The sequence below is a fragment of the Mustelus asterias genome, chromosome 10 (genome assembly GCF_964213995.1).
Source record: "Mustelus asterias chromosome 10, sMusAst1.hap1.1, whole genome shotgun sequence".
In the NCBI taxonomy this organism is placed as follows: Eukaryota; Metazoa; Chordata; class Chondrichthyes; order Carcharhiniformes; family Triakidae; genus Mustelus; species Mustelus asterias.
In genome coordinates, this window is record NC_135810.1 from 35,839,890 (window position 1) to 35,861,363 (window position 21,474).

The 21,474-nt window shown below is 44.3% G+C and overlaps 1 protein-coding gene across 1 annotated transcript in view; it reads right to left on the bottom strand.

Moving 5' to 3' along the window:
* Positions 1-20,960, bottom strand: part of uggt2 (UDP-glucose glycoprotein glucosyltransferase 2) — a 608,113-nt gene extending 587,153 nt beyond the window's left edge. Inside the window, exon 1 of the mRNA XM_078221650.1 lies at positions 20,870-20,960. Coding sequence (XP_078077776.1) covers positions 20,870-20,893 — 24 coding nt within the window. The 5' untranslated portion in view covers positions 20,894-20,960. The remainder of the gene's footprint in view (positions 1-20,869) is intronic.
* Positions 20,961-21,474: the final 514 nt, after the last annotated feature.

Genomic DNA, 21,474 nt, shown 5'->3' on the forward strand with positions numbered 1-21,474 from the left:
ATTCAATTTGCACCACTTCATCAGCTGTCATTAAGGTTGTATGAAAGCAATATTACATCATGTAACCTTCCTAAAGTAATTATAAACATCATCACTATAATCCTTGTCACTGGGAAGAAATGACACCCAGAAAAAAACTGAAACCTTTGTTTTCAAATTCTTCTAAAATGCAAATATTTTCCAATAATACCAGTCTCATTTTTTTCCCCCAAATGCTCATTCAGTATTTTAAGCTTATTATTTATGCTGGAAAAAAGATAAAGAACTACTAGGCTGTATTTTGCAGTTAAAATAATGTATAAATATGATGCACATCCTTATTAATAATTAGCAAGCAACTTCAGGGCATTAAAGAGCTACACTGTAAATCTGGAGAATTTGTATGTCATTTATGCTGCATCATTTTTTGTTCTGCACAAAAGGCATCGTGTCCTTGGCCTGCCTATGTTTTTTTTACAGTAAGAGTTTTAACGACACCAGGTGTCTCTGTATGCCTTATTTGTGAGCAGATTTCCACTCCATCTGACGAAGGAGCAGCGCTCCGAAAGCTAATGGTATTTGCTACCAAATAAACCTGTTGGACTTTAACCTGGTGTTGTTAAAACTCTTACTGCGTTTACCCCAGTCCAACGCCGGCATCTCCACATCATGTTTTTTTAAGAATTTGCTGGATATGCCCACTAAACTCACCAGTTTAAATCTGGTTAAAAATTAAGAGTTTGGATATCTTTAAAATTATGTGATGATTGTCAATGCAATGCCAATCAACCTCTCTAACCCAGAACGGGAACAAATTTTGAGAAATTTTTCAGCATGGATTCGAGGAACCAAAAGGCCTCCTTTTGTGTCATAGACGGCAATCTTACTGGCTCGTCACGTTGTTTGATCAGCATGTTAAGGTTGCACCTGGTTATTTGCCTTGTGATTTTGCCAGCCCTGTTTTGCTCATATTTATTAATTAAATTAAACGTAATTAGTAACTCACGGACATGATCATTCAGAATCACTTGCTCTTACCTGCTCACCAGTCGAGGTTCTCACCAGCAAGGATCACATATGGCCCTCACCACCGGGGACCAGACGTGATGGCCTTGCTGATGGGAATGGAGGTCATTGGAGACCCCCCCTCCCCGAGTGGTTGGGGGAGGGCCAGGTAGTGCCTCTTGGGCAGTGCCAGCCTGGCAGTGCCCACAAGGCACAATGGCACTGCCCTGGTGGTGGGCAATGCAAGGGGTCAGGATGGGAAGGGCAACTCTGCAGAGGGCGGTGCAGGGCGGTGATGCAGAGAGATTGGGGCACATGCACAACGAGAGCTCAGCAGCCAGCTTCCCCAGCAAAATTTGCCCTATCGTGTCTGTGCTGGTCATCAAACACCTACCTATTCTAATCCCATTTTTCATCACTTGGTCCACAGCCTCGTATGCTATGACATTTCAACTGCTCATCTAAATGCTTCTTAAAATGTTGAGGGTTCCTGCCTCGACCACCCTTTCAGGCAGTGTGTTCCAGGTTCTCACCACCTAGTGGGTGAAAAAGGTTTTCCTCAAATCCCTTCTAAATCTCCTCCTAATCCATCTTTGCCTCTCACTTTGTACATAATATGATTTGATTTAATTATTCAATTAGCAAGAGCATGGGTGTGTCAATAAGAGAATGTGATTAAATGCACCAGTGAGAGCATGTAGGTGTGTCAGCGAGAGCATGAATGTGCGTGAGCGACTGAGCACATGTTTGTAGATATCAGTGCGACCACGTGTGTGTGTGCGCCAAAGCATGTGTATGAGCAGGCAAGAGTGTATGTGATAGAGAACATGTGCATGTGTATGTGTGAGCAAGAGCACATATGCATGTTTGTGAGTGGGAGCAGGTGAGTGTGTCAGCAGGAGGGTGTGTGTGTGCGTGCATGCAATATGGGTGCGTGTGCGAGAACATGTGCGTGAGTGTAAGAACATGTGTTTCAGTGAGAGCGTGTGTGAGCGAGGCATATGTGTGTGTTAGTGAGAGCATATGTCTGTGTGAGCGACAGCATGTGTGTGTGTATCTGTGCTTCAATAAGAGTATGCGTGAGAGAGAGAGCAGGTGATTAAGGCGGCATAATGGCATGCTTGCCTTCAATTGGCCAGGGTACTGGGTACAAGAGTTAGTAAAATAAATGTTGCAGCTATATTAAACCATAAAGCTAAATGTGGTTAGCACAATGCCAGGGACCTACTGGGCCATTGCCTGTGCAAAATTTGCACGTTCCCCCATGTCTGTATGGGTTTCCTCTGGATGCTCTGGTTTCCTCCCACAGTCCGAAAGACTTGCTGGTGAGCAGCATTGGCCATGCTAAATTCTCCCTCAGTGTACGCGAACAGGCACCATGGTGTGGCGACAAGAGGATTTTCACAGTAACTTCATTGCAATGTTAACGCAAGCCTACTTGTGACACTAAACTTTAACTTAAAAATCTTGGTTCGGCTACATTTGGAATATTGCGTGCAGGGTTGCCACACCACTAGAAGGATGTGGAAGCTTTGGAGAGATTGCAAAGAAGGTTCATCAGGGTGTTGCCTGGTCTCAAGAGCGTTGGCTATGAGGAGAGGTTGAATAAACGTGGATTGTTTTCACTGGAAAGACGGACTGAAGGAAGACCTGATAGGAGGTCTACAAAATTATGAAAAGCATAAGCAGGGTGGATGGTGAGAGGCATTTTCCCAGGGTGGAAGTGCCAATTACAAGGGGGCACAGGTTCAAGGTAAAAGAGGGAAAGTTTAAGGGAGATGTGTAGGGGAAGTTTCTCATGCAGAGAGTGGTGGGTACCTGGAACGCACTGCCAGAGGAGGTGGTGAAAGCAGGCACATTTAAGAGGCATCTGGATGGGTACATGAATAGGGAGGAAATACAGGGATACAGACTGAGTAAGGGCAGAAGGTTCTTTTCTTAGTTTTGTTAGGGCATCGTGGTTGGCACAGGCTGAGGGCCAAAGGGCCTATTCCTGTGCTGCACTTTTCTTTGTGACCTCACAGTGGGTGACGAAAACCCATGTAGAAACTCATGGGCTCATGTATTTTAGTTGTTTTGGTGTTATAGAATCTTTGATCAACTCCTGTAATAGTACAAACAGTTTATATATCCTGGGAGGAGACGTATTGTGCCGATGGCACATCCAAGGTGGCTGGGGATAGGGAAGTTTCCTTTGCTGCGGGCCCAAGTGCAGTGCAAAAATACATGGTGGTTTACAAATGTTAATATCCTGAATTAACAGTGGTAGTAGCTACAACAAAGATTTGCTCCTGGAATAGAACATAGAACATAGAACAGTACAGCACAGAACAGGCCCTTCGGCCCACGATGTTGTGCCAAGCTTTATCTGAAACAAAGATCAAGCTATCCCACTCCCTATCATCCTGGTGTGCTCCATGTGCCTATCCAATAACCGCTTAAATGTTCCTAAAGTGTCTGACTCCACTATCACTGCAGGCAGTCCATTCCACACCCCAACCACTCTCTGCGTAAAGAACCTACCTCTGATATCCTTCCGATATCTCCCACCATGAACCCTATAGTTATGCCCCCTTGTAATAGCTCCATCCACCCGAGGAAATAGTCTTTGAACGTTCACTCTATCTATCCCCTTCATCATTTTATAAACCTCTATTAAGTCTCCCCTCAGCCTCCTCCACTCCAGAGAGAACAGCCCTAGTTCCCTCAACCTTTCCTCATAAGACCTACCCTCCAAACCAGGCAGCATCCTGGTAAATCTCCTCTGCACTCTTTCCAGCGCTTCCACATCCTTCTTATAGTGAGGTGACCAGAACTGCACAAAATATTCCAAATGTGGTCTCACCAAGGTTCTGTACAGTTGCAGCATAACCCCACGGCTCTTAAACTCCAACCCCCTGTTAATAAAAGCTAACACACTATAGGCCTTCTTCACAGCTCTATCCACTTGAGTGGCAACCTTTAGAGATCTGTGGATATGGACCCCAAGATCTCTCTGTTCCTCCACAGTCTTCAGAACCCTACCTTTGACCCTGTAATCCACATTTAAATTAGTCCTACCAAAATGAATCACCTCACATTTATCAGGGTTAAACTCCATTTGCCATTTTTCAGCCCAGCTTTGCATCCTATCTATGTCTCTATGCAGCCTACAACACCCCTCCACCTCATCCACTACTCCACCAATCTTGGTGTCATCAGCAAATTTACTGATCCACCCTTCAGCTCCCTCCTCTAAGTCATTAATAAAAATCACAAACAGCAGAGGACCAAGCACTGATCCCTGTGGCACTCCGCTCGCAACCTGCCTCCAGTCCGAAAATTTTCCATCCACCACCACCCTCTGTCTTCGATCAGACAGCCAGTTACCTATCCAATCGGCCAACTTTCCCTCTATCCCACACCTCCTCACTTTCATCATAAGCCAACCATGGGGGACCTTACCAAACGCCTTACTAAAATCCATGTATATGACATCAACTGCCCTACCTTCATCAACACACCTAGTTACCTCCTCAAAAAATTCAATCAAATTTGTGAGGCACGACTTGCCCTTCACGAATCCGTGTTGACTATCCCGGATTAATCCGCATCTTTCTAAATGGTCGTAAATCCCATCCCCAAGGACCTTTTCCATCAATTTACCAACCACCGAAGTAAGACTAACCGGCCTATAATTACCAGGGTCATTTCTATTCCCTTTCTTAAACAGAGGAACAACATTCGCCACTCTCCAGTCTTCTGGCACCATCCCAGTGGACAGTGAGGACCCAAAGATCAAAGCCAAAGACTCTGCAATCTCATCCCTTGCCTCCCAAAGAATCCTAGGATATATTTCATCAGGCCCAGGGGACTTATCGACCTTCAGTTTATTCAAAACTGCCAGTACATCCTCCCTCCGAACATCTATTTCCTCCAGCCTATTAGCCTGTAACACCTTCTCTTCCTCAAAAACATGGCCCCTCTCCTTGGTGAACACTGAAGAAAAGTATTCATTCATCACCTCGCCTATCTCTACTGACTCCATTCACAAGTTCCCACTACTGTCCTTGACCGGCCCTAACCTCACCCTGGTCATTCTTTTATTCCTCACATAAGAGTAAAAAGCCTTGGGGTTTTCCTTGATCTGACCCGCCAAGGACTTCTCATGTCCCCTCCTAGCTCTCCTAAGCCCCTTTTTCAGCTCGTTCCTTGCTAACCATTTCAGATGCCAATTACTCTGGTTGAAAAGAGTTTTCCCTCATATACACTCTAATCCTTCTCTCTATCACCTTAAATTTATGTCCCATCACCAGCTCACCTCTTATCTTGGATATAGATCAGTTGGAGACTTGGGCAGAGAGATGGCAGATGGAGTTTAATCCGGACAAATGTGAGGTAATGCATGTTGGAAGGTCTAATACAGATAGGAAAATGGCAGAATCCTTAGGAGTATTGATAGGCAAAGGGATCTGGGTGTACAGGTACACAGGTCACTGAAAGTGGCAATGCAGGTGGAGAAGGTAGTTAAGAAAGCATATGGCATGCTTGCCTTCAATCGGCCAGGGCATTGAGTTTAAAAATTGGCAAGTCATGTTGCAGATTGATAGAACCTTAGTTAGGCCACACTTGGAATATAGTGTTCAATTCTGGTCGCCACACTACCAGAAGGATGTGGAGGCTTCAGAGAGGGTACAGAAAAGATTTACCAGGATGTTATCTCGTATGGAGGGCATTTGCTATGAGGAGAGGTTGGAGAAACTTGGTTTATTCTCACTGGAATGATGGAGATTGAGGGGCGACCTAATAGAAGTCTACAAGATTATGGGAGGCATGGACAGAGTGGATAGTCAGAAGCTTTTTCACAGGGTGGAAGAGTCAATTACTAGGGGGCACAGGTTTAAGGTGCGAGGGGCAAGGTTTAAAGGAGATGTACGAGGCAGATTTTTTTTTTTTACACAGAGAGTAGTGGGTGCCTGGAACTCGTCGGGGGGAGGTAGTGGAAGCGATATGGTCTTGACACATACATGAACAGGATGGGAATAGAGGGGTATGGTCCCTGGAAGATAGGGGGTTTTAGATAAGTCGGGCAGCATGGTCGGTGCAGGCTTGTAGGGCCGAAGGGCCTGTTCTGTAATTTCTTTTTGTTCTTTGTAAAATTTGTCTTTCCTCAATTTAGAACTATTGCTCCTGTTCTTGGTCCTTTTCAAAAATGATGCTAAATCTAACTATATTATGGTTATCTCCAAAATAGATCCCACTGTGACCTCATCTACTGGCCCAGCTTCATTTCTTGAAACTTAATTGAGAATGCAGTTCATACATTTTGAACATTGTGCCCTTCACACCAGCCCCTCAAGGTTAACGAGAATCTGGCTGGGGGATTTCATCAAAATTATACAATAGGATGAGCTTGGAGACCACACATGTTTTCAGTTGAATTGTTCTCTTTCTTCGGGTTATCCTTAATCAGACATAGTTACAGATCGTCACGGTTCAATGAGGAGTGCAGGAGAGCAACGCCAAGAGCAATACCAGACATACCTAAAATATCATGTCAACCTGGTGAAGCTACGAAATAGGACTACTTGCATGCCAAACATCAAATAATAGATAGAGTTAAGTGATTCCACAACCAATAAATTATATCTAAGCTCTGCAGTTCTGCCACAAAGTCGTGAATTGCGGTCATCAATTATAAACAACTCACTGAAGAAGAAGGGTCCACAAATATCCCCATTCTCAATGATGGAGGAGTCCAGTACAAAAATTAAGGCTGAAGCATTGGGTTAAGGGTGATGATTGATACGTGGACGTGTGACATAGTATCCATCACAGATGGTTGACGGAAGAGCAGGATTGGCAACTCAACATTCCAGGATTTAGAATCTTCAGGTGAGACAGAGGAGGGGGCACAGAAAATTGAAGCAGGAGTAGGCCATTCATTTTGATCATGGCATTGCATTATTAGTTAAGGAGTCCTTTACTAAGCTGCCCTGGTCTCCAGCTTCACTTCATTCTTCTTCTCATCCAACGCATTAACAAAAAACTTTTTCTTTCCTTTTCAGTGTTAAGGAACGCAAGTTCTAACAACTCATCGATACCAACACCCATCCAGGACCCTCCACCTCCTCCCATCCCATCCCTCCTAACCCAAGCTGTTTATTCACTATACACTGTGACCTTCCCCTCTGAGGCTGAGCATGCTGGTCTCAGCAAAGGACTTGGCTTCGAGTCCTTACATCCTCACCTCAACAAATTTCAGACTCAGAACTCTTCTTCTGCCACCTTCATCTCCGTGCTCACTTCTTTGAACAGGAGCCCTCCCTCTGCTCAGCTGATCCTTTCACCCACCTCCAGCATTCACCCTCCACATGGACCCCTCCCTCTGGCCTTTTACCTGCTCTTGATCTTTTCATTGAGAACTGTCGGCATGACATCGGCCATCTCAATTTCTCCACTCCTCTCAACTACTCTAACTTGTCTCCTTCCAAACTTGCTGCACTTTACTCTCTTAGGACCAACCCTGACCTTGTCATCAAACCTGCTGACAAGAGCGGTACTATTGTTGTCTGGTGTACGGACCTCTATCTCGCGGAGGCTGAGTGCCAACTCTTGGACGCTTTCTCCTACTTCCCCCTGTACCACGGCCTGACCACCGAATATCAAGTCACGGTTTCCAGGACTGTCAATGACCTCATCTCCTGTGGAGATCTTCCCTCCACAGCTGCCAACCTCAGTCTCCCAACCCCAGACAGTCCGCTTCTACCTCCTTCCCAAAATCCACAAACAGGACTGCCCCGGTAGCCCCTTGTGTCAGCCTGTTCCTGCCCCACCTAACTAATTTCCTTCCATCTTGACTCCATTCTCTCTCGCCTTGTCCAGTCCCTTCCCACCTACATCTGCGACATCAATGACTTCCAGTTCCCTGGCCCAAACCTCATCAGCATGAATGTCCAATCCCTCTATTCCCCACCAGGATGGCCTTAAAGCTCCTTACTTCTTTCTCGAACAGAGGTCTAAGCAATCCCCATCATCCACCATTCCCCTCCATCTGGCTGAACTGGTTCTCTCACAACAATTTCTCCTTAACTTGCCTCACTTCCTCCAAATAAAAGGTATGGCTGGGGCACCCACATGGGTCCCAGTTATGCCTATCTCCTTATGGGTTATGTGGAGCATTCCCTGTTCCAGTCCCAACTCCGGCCCCTCCCACAGCTCCTTTATCAGTACATCAACGACTATTTTGGTGCCACTTCATGCTTTCGTCTAGACCTGGGAAAATTTATCAATTTTGCTTCCAATTCCCACCCCTCTATCACCTTCACATGGTCCATCTCTGACACTTCTCTTCCCTTCCTTGACCTCTGTCTCCATTTCTGGTGATAAACTGTCCACTAGTATCCATTATAAGTCCACAGTTATGATGCAGAGGTTGGCCCCCTTTTGAGATGTAATGTCGAATCTCCCAAAGAGGAATATCTCACCTCGTAATCTATTCAAAGTGTGTGAGAAGATGTGAATTGTTCTTCAGTAACGTTTAATGATTAATAGAAATACCTGACACTCACTTTAAAATGAGCACTTAACCATTTATTTAACGAACAGGGAACTTTAGCTAAATAAGTAACCTGCCAAATAAAATAAGATTCTAATGGAATGCTGTTCAAATAAAGTACAATACTCATTCATTAAGCAGAAAATATAATAATAGAATTCAGTCACTCTTAAAATATACAACCATGTTTTGTGGCTTTTGGAAACTCTTGGAGTTCATCTGATGATTCCTCTGCCTGCAAGTTCTTTCTGATTTGGTACCTTTCGCTAGTTAAATGGTGCGTTCTCTAAAGAGATATCTGAAGCTGGCAGGGTTGAGAGCTACTTTCTCCCTCTCGAGACTTTGAGAGTTGGCAGCTGCTAGCTCCTGTTTTTCCCCCTTGCACTCTTTTTTGTACCTGTGATGACCTATCAATTTTCCTACAATAGGATTGGTCTGATTTTATCAATACCATCAAATTCAAATGTTATAAGTTCCTGGTAGCTGAATGCCTGCTTTAATTGATTGGCCTAAATTAAAAACAGGTGGTCTTGTCAAGATTACTGCTTGACTTTTTGACACTGTTAATATGGTTCCGCATTTAAGAAGGGTTGTAGAGATAAACACAGTAAGAAGTTTAACAACACCAGGTTAAAGTCCAACAGGTTTATTCGGTAGCAAAAGCCACAAGCTTTCGGAGCCTTAAGCCCCTTCTTCAGGTGAGTGAGTCCAGGGAACTGTAGAGATAAGCCAGGGAACTACAGACCAGTGAGTCTCACATCAATGTTAGGGAAACTTGGAGAAATTTCTTAAGTAGAGCATCTATCTCCACTTGGAGAGGCAAAGCATAATTCGGGATAGTCAGCATAACTTCATCAAACGCTTAACAGATTTTTTTGAGCTTTTTGAGAGGTGAACAGGTGTGTAAATGAGGGCAGTGCAGTTGATGTAGTTTATATGAATTCCACCAAAGTTTTCACAAGGTCCCACATGGGCGACTTATGTGCATTTGCCTTTTTTATGAGATACAGGGTAATTTGATAAAGTGGATTCAAAATTGGCTTAATTGTAGGAGAGGGGGTGATGATAGAAGCTTTAGCAACTGGAAGTCAGTGTCCAGAGGCATACCACACAGGGATCTCTGCTGGGTCCTCTATTATTCATTATTTATATAAATGGCATTGATGTTTATGTGGGGGGTACTATTTGTAAATTTGTGGATGACAAAGATTGGTCGGATGGTTAACAGTGAGGCCGAGTATCTTGGGCTATAAGAAGATATAGACAGGATGGTGAAATGGACAGACAGAATTTAAGCCTTTGAGGACATAACCAGATAATGGGGAACCTGTGGATCAAAACTTCCAGAAGTCATTTGACAAGGTGCCACATAAAAAACCTGATCCAGAAGGTGAGATCGCAGGGGGTTGGGGGTACTAGACTGGGTTGAGGATTGTCTGACTGACAGAAAGCAGATGGTCGGGATAAATATTCATTCTCTGGCTGGCGAATTACCCTCAACTATTTACAATCTGTAGAAATGATCTGCAAGCAGGGAGAGAGTGTGACATTGCAAAATTTGTGGATGATACCAAAACAGGTTGAAAGCATGCAGTGAAGGGGAGATAAAGTTTTTACAGACGGATACAGATAGGCTAGGTGAATGGGCCAAAATTTGGCAGATGGAGTTTAATGTGTATAAGTATGAGGTTATCCATTTTGGCCAAAAAAAAAGAAACGCAAATTATCTAAATGGAAAGCAGATTCAAAATGCATCTGGACAGAGGGATCTGGGTGTCTTTGTTCATGAATCACAAAAAGTCAGTATGCAGGTACAGCATGTAATTAAAAAAGGCAAATGGAATGTTAGCATGTATTGCAAAAGAACTGGAGTATTGTTGCAATTGTATAGAGAATTGTGTCCAGTTTTGATCTCATTTGAGGAAGGATCTGGTGGCATTGGAGGCAGTTAAGAGGACGTTCACCAAATTGATTCCAGGGATAAGCAACATTTAAGAAGCATCTGGATGGGTACATGAATAGGGAAGGAATAGAGGGATACTGACCGAGCAAGGGCAGAAGGTTTATTTTTAGTTTCGTTAGGGCATCATGATCGGCCCAGGCTTGGAGGGTCAAAGGGCCTGTTCTTTGGTTTTTTTTATAACCTGATAGAAGTTTATAAAATTATGAGGGCATAGATAAGGTGAACAGTTGGAAGCTTTTTCCCCAGGGCAGAAAAGACAATTACAAGGGAGCAAAAGTTCAAAGTAAGGGGGCAAAGGTTCAGTGGAGATGTGCAGGGGAAGTTTTTTTTTTGCAGAGGGTGGTGGGGACCTGGAATGCACTGCCAAGTGAGGTGATTGAAGGAGACACATTAGTGATATTTAAGACTTATCTGGAGAGACATATGAACTGACGGGAATAGAGGGGTACAGGCAGTTGGTCGAGATAGGACAACGTGATCGGCGCAGACTTGGTGAGCCGAAGGGCCTGTTCCTGTGCTCTACTGTTCTTTGTTCTTAAAAGGGTTGAGGTGTGAGCAGAGATTGAACAGGTTGAGCTTCTCCTCGCTAGAGTTTAGAAGGATGAGGGGATCTGATTGAGCTATATAAAATTCCAAAGGGATTGATAGAGTAAACATAGACCAAATGTTTCCCCTTAAGGGACAAACTAGAACAAGAGGTCACAGATATAGGTTGAGAGGCAGTAGATTTAAAACTGAGATGAGAAGGAATCACTTCTCGCAGAGGGTGGTAAATTTGTGGAGTTCGCTATCCATTGCACGGTGGAGTCTGAATCATTAAATAGTTTCAAGGAGACAGATATATTTCTGATATAAAAATGGGTTAAAGGGATATGGGGAGCAGGTAGGGAGGTAGATTTGAGACCACAGAGAGATCATAGAAATCATAGAAACCCTACAGTGCAGAAGGAGGCCATTCAGCCCATCGAGTCTGCACCGACCACAATCCCACCCAGGCCCTCCCCACTGATCCCTTTTTTTTACCCGCTAATTTACCCGCTAATCCCTCTAACCTACGCATCCCAGGACTCTAAGGGGCAATTTTTAACCTGGCCAATCAACCTAACCCGCACATCTTTGGACTGTGGGAGGAAACCGGAGCACCCGGAGGAAACCCACGCAGACACGAGGAGAATGCGCAAACTCCACACAGACAGTGACCCGAGCCGGGAATCGAACCCGGGACCCTGGAGCTGTGAAGCAGCAGTGCTAACCACTGTGCTACCGTGCCGCCCCAGATCAGCCATGATCTGATTGAATGGCAGAGCAAGTTTGAAGGGGTGAATTTGCCTACTTTTGCTCCTATTCCTAGGTTCTATTTTTCTATGCAATCCTGAAAAGTGAGAGGTGATATACTTTGGAAGGAGTAATTTGACAAGGAAGTATTCAATGAACAGCATGACACCCAAGAAGTTCTGTGGAATGAATGCACCTTGGCATGTTTGTCCACAGACCTCTAAGGCAGAAGGGCATATTAGTAGGGTGGTGAAAAAGGACACTTGCCTTTCTCAATCGAGGCATACAAAAGCAGAGAAGTCATGTTGGAGTTGTATAGAAGTTTGGTGAGGCCACATCTAGAATACTGTGTGCAATTCTGGTTGCCACATTATAAGAAGGATGTGATTGCACTGTAGGGGTGCAGAGGAGATTCACTGAGATGGAACATTTAAGTTATGACGAGAGGTTGGGTAGGCTTGGGTTGTTTTTGTTGGAGCAGAAAGGACTGAGGTGAGGTGGGGGGGGGGGTGACTTGTCAAGTTGTACAAGATTATGGGGAGCATGGATAGAGTGGATAAGGAGCAGCTGTTCCCCTTAGTTGAAGGGTCAGTCACAAGCAGACATAGATTTATGGTGAGGGGTAGGTGGATTAGAAGAAAAACTCTCTCACCCAGAGGATGGCAACGGTCTGGAATGCATTGCATGGGAGAATGGTGGAGGCGAGTTGCTTCACATTTTTAAAAAAGTACCTGGGTGAGCACTTAGCCTTGAATGTTATGGCATGCCACGTGCTAGTAAATGGGATTATGTGGGAGGTCAGGTGTTTTTTCTGTTTTGGCGCAAACTTGATGGGCTGAAGGGCCCCTTCTGCACTGTATAATTCTATAATTCATTTGCAACAATTTTCAGCCTGAAGTGCCAACTGGATGATCCATCTCCGCCTCCTCCAGAGCTTCGCAGCATCACAGATGCCAGTCTTCAGCCAATTCAATTCACCCCACGTGATCAAGAAATGGCTGGAGGCACTGGATACTGCAAAGGCTATAACAATATTCCAGCAATAGTAATAAAGACTTGCGCTCCAGAATTTGCCATGTCCCTACCAAGCTATTCCAGAACAGCTACAACACTGGCACCCACCCAGTAGTGTGGAAAATTGCCCAGGTGTGTCTTGTATACAAGAAACAGGACAAATTCAACCCGGCCAATTACCACCCTATCAATCTACTTTCAATCATCAATAAATTGATGGGAGTGGTCATCAACATCATCAAACAGCACTTACTCACTTGTTCATAGACACTAAGTTCCGTCAGGATCATTCAGCTCCTGACCTCCTTACAGCCTTGATTCAAACATGGGGGCGGCACGGTAGCACAGTGGTTAGCACTGCTGCTTCACAGCTCCAGGAACCTGGGTTCGATTCCCGGCTTGGGTCACTGTCTGTGTGGAGTTTGCACATTCTCCTCGTGTCTGCGTGGGTTTCCTCCGGGTGCTCTGGTTTCCTCCCACAGTCCAAAGATGTGCGGGTTAGGTTGATTGGCCATGCTAAAAATTGCCCTTAGTGTCCTGAGATGCGTAGGTTAGAGGGATTAGTAGGTAAATATGGGGTAGGGCCTGGGTGGGATTGTGGTCGGTGCAGACTCGATGGGCCGAATGGCCTCTTTCTGTACTGTAGGGTTTCTATGATTCTATGGACAAAAGAGCTGAAGTCAGAGGTGAGCTGAAAGTGACGACCCTTGACATCAAGGCAGCATTTGACCAAGTGCGGCATCAACGAGTCCTAGCAACACTGGAGTCATTGGGAAATTAGGGTAAATCCTCTGCTGGTTGGAGTCATACCTAGCATAAAGGAAGATGCTTGTGGTAGTTGGAGGTCATCATCTCAGCTCCAGGACATCATAGAATTACGACTGGGCTGAATGGCCTCCTTCTGCACTGACTCTCCAACACAGCATCTCACCCAGGCCCTATCCTCGTAACCCCAATCCCCCTAACCTATACATCCTGGGACACTAAGGGGCAATTTAACATGGTCAATTAACCCATCTTTGGACTGCAAGAGCTCCTCAGGGTAGTGTACTAAGCCCAACCATCTTCATCAATGGCCTTCCCCCCATCACAAGGTCAGACAGGGATGTTTGCTGATGACTGCACAATGTACTATTCATGTCTCCTCAGATACTGAAGCAGTCCATGTCCAAATGAAGCAAGATCTGGACAATATCCAGGCGTGGGCTGACAATTTGGATGAGAATGTACAAGGCATGATCAGTAAGTTTGTAGATGACACTAAAATAGATGGTATTGTAGACAGTGAGGAAGGTTATCAGAAATTGCAGCAGGATCTTGATCAGCTGGGGAAATGGGACGAGAAATGGCAAATGGAGTTCAATACAGGCAAGTGTGAGGCGTTCCATTTTGGAAAGTCAAATCAAGGTAGGACTTTCACGATGAATGGTAGGACCTCGGGGATTATCATGGAACAGAGGGGCCTTGGAGTTCAGGTACATAGTTCTCTAAAGGTGGAGTCACAGGTAGATAGGGCAATGAAAAAGGTTTTTGGCATGCTGGCCTTTATCAGTTTAAGCATTGAGTATAGAAGGTGGGAAGTTATGTTGCAGTTGTACAGGATGTTGGTGAGGCCACACCTGGAGTATTGTGTTCAGTTTTGGTCGCCTTGCTATAGGAAAGATGTTGTTAAACTGGAGAGAGTGCGGAAGAGATTTACAAGGATGTTGCCAGGACTCAAGGGACTGAGTTATAGGGAGAGATTGGACAAGCTAAGACTTCTTTCTTTGGAGCATGGGAGACTGAGGGGTAATCATCTTGAGGTGATCACAAGAGGCATGAATAGGGTGAATGCACTCAGTCTTTTCCCCAGGGTTGGGGAATCAAGAACTAGAGGGCATAGGTTTAAGATAAGAAGGGAAAGAATTAATAGGAACCGGAGAAGCAACATTTTTTTTTTACACAGAGGGTGGTACATATGTGGAATGAGCTGCTGGAGGAAGTGGTTGAGGCAGGGACATTGACAACATTTAAAAGGTATTTGGACAGATACATGGATAGGAAAGGTTTAAGGAAGATGGGTCAAATACAGGTAAATGGGGTTAGTGTAGATGGGCATTTTGGACAGCATGGATCAGTTTGGACCGAAGGGCCTGTCTCCATGCTGTAGATTGTATAATTCTATAAGTGACAAGTATCATTCGCGCTTGACAAGTGTTAGGCAATGGCCATCTCTGACAATAGAAGCTCTAACCATCACCACTTAACATTCAATGGCATTATCATCGCTTAATCCCCCACTATCAACATCCTGAAGGTTACCACTGACCAGAAACTGAACTGGACTAGGCATATAAATACTGTGGCTACCAGGGCAAGTCAAAAGCTTGAAATTCTGTGGCAAGTAACTCATGTCCTGACTTCCCAGAGCCTGTCCACCATCTACAAGGCACAAATCAGAAGTGTAATGGAATATTATCTACTTGGCTGGATTTGTGCAGCTCCAATAACACAAAAGCTTGACACCATCATTTTGGAAGCTCTAATACAGATAGGAAATAGACAGTAAATGGCAGAATCCTTAAGTATTGATAGACAAAGGGATCTGGATGTACAGGTACACAGGTCACTGAAAGTGGCAGAGCAGGTAGAGAAGGTAGTCAAGAAGGCATACGGCATGCTTGCCTTCATTGGCCGAGGTATTGAGTTTAAAAATTGGCAAGTCATGTTGCAGATTTATAGAACCTTAGTTAGGCCGCACTTGGAATACAGTGTTCAATTCTGGTCGCCACACTACCAGAAGGATGTGGAGGCTTTGGAGAGGGTACAGAAAAGATTTACCAGGATTTTGCCTGGTATAGAGGGCATTAGCTATGAGGAGAGGTTGGAGAAACTTGGTTTGTTCTCACTGGAGTGACTGAGATTGAGGGGAGACCTGATAGAAGTCTACAAGATTATGAGAGGCATGGACAGAGGGATAGTCAGAAGCTTTTTCCCAGGGTGGAAGAGTCAATTACTAGGGGGCATAGGTTTAAGGCGAGAGGTGCAAGGTTTAAAGGAGATGTACGAGGCAGATTTATTTTTATTTTTTTTACACAGAGGGTGGTGGGTGCCTGGAACTCGTTGCCGGGGGAGGTAATGGAAGCGGATACAGTAGTGACTTTTCAGGGGTGTCTTGACAAGTACATGAATAGGATGGGAATAGAGGGATATGGTCCCCCGGAATGGAAGGGGGTTTTAGTTAAGTCGGGCAGCATGGTCGGTGCAGGCTTGGAGGGCCGAAGGGCCTGTTCCTGTACTGTAATTTTCTTTGTTCTTTGTTCATCCAGGACAAAGCAACCTCTTTGATTACTACCCCGCCACAAACATTCCCTCCCTCCATCACCAACAACAGTGGCAGCCTTGTGTACCAGCTACAAGATGCACTGCAGGAGCTCACCATGGTTCCTGAGGCAGCACTTTCCAAATCCACAAACACTATGATCGAGAAGGACAAGAGCAGCTGGTACCTAGGAACACCATCATCTGACAATTCCCCTCCAAGTCATTCACCATCCTGACTTGGAAATATATTACTGTTCCTTCACTGGGTCAAAATCCTGGAATTTCCTCCCTAACAGCACTGCAGTGGTTCAAGAAGGCAGCTCACCACCTCCTCCTCCTGATGGGCAACTAGGGATGGCAATAAATCCTCACCGAGCCAGCAGCACCCACATCCCATAAATGAATTTAAAAATAGATTAAAGAGGGGAAAAATAGAGCTTGAATGTAAACATGCAGGTAACATAAAAGCTTCTACAAGTAATAAAAAAAGATTAGTGAAGACAAATGTAGGCTACTTACAGTCTGAAACAAGAGAGTTCATATTAGAAAACAAGGAAATGGCAGAGCAACTAAACAAATATTTTAGTCCTGTCTTCATGGAGGAAGACACAAATAACTTCCCAGAAATGCTAGGAAACCAAGGGTCTAGTGAGGAGGAGAAATATATAGTACTAAAAATATAGTGTTGCAGAAATTAATAGGACCAAGAGCCGATAAATCCCCAGGGCCTGAAAAGCTACATCTCAGGGTACTAAAGGAGATAGCCATGGAAATGGTGAATGCATTGGTTGTCATCTTCCAAAATCCAGTAGATTCTCAAGCAGCCCCAGTTAGATAGAAGGTGGCAAATGTAACTCCACTATTTAAAAAAGGAGGGAGGAAACAGGGAATTACATACTAGTTAACCAAACATCAGTCGTCAGAAAAATGTTAGAGTCCACTATAAAGGATGTGATAACACAACACTTAAAAAAATATCAACAGCATTAGACAACTTCAATATGGATTTAAAAGGGAAATCATGTCTGACAAATTTATTGGACCCTGTTGAAGATATAACTGGTAGAATAGATAAGGATGAACCACAGGATGTGGTGTATTTGGATTTTCAAAAATCTTTTGATGAAGTCCCATTTGAGAGGTTAGTGTGCAAAATTAAAGCACATTGAATTGGGGTTGTATAATGGCATGGATTGAGATTGGTTAGCAAACGGGAAACAGAGATTTGGAATAAATGGGTCTTCTTCGAAGTGGCAGGTGATGACTACTGGATGCCGCAGAGATCAGTACTCAGGCCCCATCTATTTCACAATATACATCAAAGATTACGATGAAGGAACCAAATATAATATTTTGAAATTTGCTGATGACATAAAACTTGAGTGATGAGGAGAATGTTAAGAGGTTTCAATTTTCACACAAAAAAAAAGAAAATTACAGCACAGGAACAGGCCCTTCAAGCGTGCACCGACCATGCTGCCCGACTGAACTTAAACCCCCTACTCTTCCGGGGACCATACCCCCCCTATTCATGCATTTGTCAAGACACCTGTAAAAAGTCACTATCGTATCTGCTTCCACGACCTCCCCGGCAGCGAGTTTCAGGCATCCACCACCCTCTGTGTAAAAGATTTGCCTCGTACATCTCCTTTAAACCTTGCCCCTCGCATTTTAAACTTATGGCCCCTAGCAATTAACTCTTCTACCCTGGGATATAGCTTCTGGCTATCCACACGTTCAGTAAGTAGACAGACAATAATAAATGGCAAATGCAGTATAATGCAGATAAATGTGAAACTATCCACTTCAGAAGGAAAAACAGGGAGCAAAGTATTATTTAAATGGTGAGCCGTTGTGCACCAGTCACTGAAAGCAAGCATGCAAGTCCAGCAAGCAGTTAAGGGAGCAAATGGTAAGTATGTCTTCATTGCAAGAGGACTGGAGTACAGGAGCAAGGATATATTACTCTTTTGGTCTCTTTCACCTTTTTTGATCTCTTTCACCTTTTTGGCGGAGTGCAGCAAAGGTTTACCAGATTAATTCCTGAAATGGCAAGATTGGTGTTTGAGGATAGATTTGATCGACTGGGCCTGTATTTACTAGAATTTAGAAGAATGAGAGGGGATTTCATTGAAATGTATAAAATTCTAACAGGACTGGATCAGCTGGATAAGTGGGCCAAGAAATGGCAAATGGAGTTCAATACAGATATGTGCGCGGTGTTACATTTTGGAAAGTCAAATCAAAGTAGGACTTTCACGGCGAATAGTAGGATGTTGAGGAGTATCGTGGAACAGAGGGACCTTGGAGTTCAGATGCACGGTTCTCTAAAGGTGGAGTCACGGGTAGATAGAGCAATGAAGGCGGCTTCTGGCATGCTGGCTTTCATCAGGCAGGGCATTGAGTATAGAAGTTAAAAAGTAAAGTTTATTTCTTAGTCACAAGTAGACTTACATTAACACTGCAATGAAGTTGTGAAAATCCCCTAGTCGCCACATTCTGGCGCCTGTTCGGGTACACGGAGGGAGGATTTAGCAAAGCCAATCCACCTAATCTGCACATCTTTTTTGGACCGTGGGAGGAAACCGGAGCACCCGAGGAAACCCATGCAGACACAGGGAGAACATGCAAACTCCACACAGACTGACCCAAGCCAGGAATCAAACCCAGGTCCCTGGCGCAGTGAGGCAGCAGTGCTAACCACTGTGCCACTCCATGTTATGTTGCAGTTGTACAGGACATTGGTGTTGGCACCTGGAGTATTATGTTCCGTTTTGGTCGCCTTGCTACAGGAAAGATGTTACTAAACGAGAGAGTGCAAGAAGAGATTTACAAGGTTGTCTGGACTCAAGGGACTGAGTTACAAGGAGAAATTGGACAGGCTAGGACTTTTTTCTTTGGAGTGTAGGAGACTGAGGGGTGGTCTTATAGAGATGTACAAGATCATGAGAGGTGTAGATAGAGTGAATGTAGTCAGTCTTTTTCCTAGGGTGGGAAATCGAGAACTAGAGGGCATCGGTTTAAGAGGAGAAAGAATTAGAACTAAGAACGATGAACTGTACAGCACAGGAACAAGCTCTTCGGCCAACCAAGCCTGCGCCGATCAAGTTGTCCTATCTAGACCAACCGCCTGTATTCCTCAATACCCTGCTTGTTCATGTGCTTATCCAGATAAGTCTTAAAATGTCGCTAACGTATCTGTCTCAACCACCTCACTTGGCAGAGCAATCCAGGTCCCCACCACCCTCTGTGTAATTAATGGGAACCCGAGGAGCAACTCTTTACACAAAGGATGGTATGTATGTGGAATGAGCTGCCGGAGGAAGTGGTTGCAGCAGGGACATTGACAACATTTAAAAGCTTTGTGGATAGATACATGGATAGGAAAGAGTTAGAGGGACATGGATAGGAAAGAGTTAGAGGGACATGGATCACATGGAGTTAGTTTGATGTGCTTTTTGGTCGGCATGGACCAGTTTGGGCTGAAGGGCCAGTTGCCATTCCATACATTCTATGATTCTATGAACTGGATGCAGGGATATTATTTCTTTCAGCTGAGCATTCTAGAACAAAAGGGTCACTTCTCAGGATATGGGGTAGTCCATTTAAGATTCAGGAGATGAAGAACTTTTGCGATTCTCTACACAGAAGGCTGTGGAGGCCAAGTCACTGAATATACTCAAGAAAGAAATAGATTCCTGGACTCTAAAGATGTCAAAGGGAGAGTGAGAGAGTATGGTGTGAGATAGAGGTTCAGCCATGTTCAGATTGAATGGTGGAGCAGATTTGAAGGGACAAATGACCTACTCCTTCTATTTTCTATGTAATTCTGTACAGGAACATTGTACCTTACAAATACTATTACTCACAAAAACGGGGGGTGGGGTGGTGGAAGATAACCAATGCAGGGAATCCAGAAATAAACAAATTCTGTCAATAGTCCAGTGTGAAGTGGACTTTCACGTTCCCAAAACAACATCTTAGCAGTATGGTGGCACAGTGGTTAGCACTGCTGTCTCACAGCACCAGGACCCTGGCTCAATTCCCGACTTGGGTCATTGTCTGTGCGGAGTTTGCATATTCTCCCCTTGTCTGTGTGGGTTTCCTCAGGGTGCTCCAGTTTTCCCCCCCACAATCCAAAAATGTGCGGATTAGGTGGATTGGCCATGATAAATTACCCCTTAGTGTCAGGGGTACCAACTAGGGATAGGGCCTGGGTGGGATTGTGGGCGGTGCAGACTCTTTGGGCCGAATGAGCTCCGACTGCACTGTTAGGTGTCTATGATCAAGGTAACGGCTCTTTCGGAGTACAGTTTGAAAGACGGTTACTTTGATACTTTTTGCAGTGCCAACTGACACGTAGAAACAAAATCCTATGTTTTGATTATCAGAACAGTTCAGCAGAAACATTTCAGAACAATCGTCCAGAATATGCAGCGCTATGTCTTAAAACAAAAGTTTGGCGTACTTTGTGTTTCATGTTAAATCAGAGACCCAGGGTCGTCCAAATCTAATAAAGGGCGCGCCCGGGTAAACTGAACTCTTCAGAATACGCCACGTACCGTCCGCGACAAGCCTTTAAACCCCAACCAGAACATTTCCATTAACCGATGCAAACAATTATTTCAAAATTAACTTTCATGTACTTTCTGTAACAACAGCTAAAGATTTAAAATGTTGTAAATCGATAGACAGAAAGCTGTATGCAGTAAATGAAAGGACTAGTGTATCGGGAACCCGGTTTATTATCCTTCACTGAGTCATGGGTTAATAATGAAAATTTATTCACTCACCAAACTTGACCTGACCCCTGCCATCTTTGGGGTCTTTCTTAACGAGTTATACTTGGTCAGCCTATGCAAGCGGCTTCCGTTGCATTTACCAATAAGTTACACTAATTGCCAAAAGGTGTATCAACATCACGTGCCTTTTTAAAAAAAATACCGTGCTGCACGTAACATCCTTAATATTGTAATAATATTCTGGCTATTTACTTGGCCACCTAAAACCCCAGGCCATTTGCACCAACTCCCAGTTGAAGCGGATGAAGGATTTTGATTTGTGTATCACACCGAGGGACCAGAATTTGTCTAATATGCAGATTCAGACTGCCGTTCACACAGCGAGTAATTCGAGGGAAATATTTAGAGTCAGGCATTAGTTATCGGGAGACTACGTTACGTTTGCGTTGACTCATGAGAGCGGGATATACAAAATCGGTAATAGTTCCGAGTGAGTCAGGAAAACTGGAAAGCGACACTAACAAATGTAAATCATATCATGTAGATTGTGACATGTGGAAACATGACTTGTAAGGTGTCGGGCATTGTTCGGTAGGTCTTCGTAGTCTCGGGTAGTTCAACTGTAAATATTAACGAGAAGGAACCATACTTTTAGT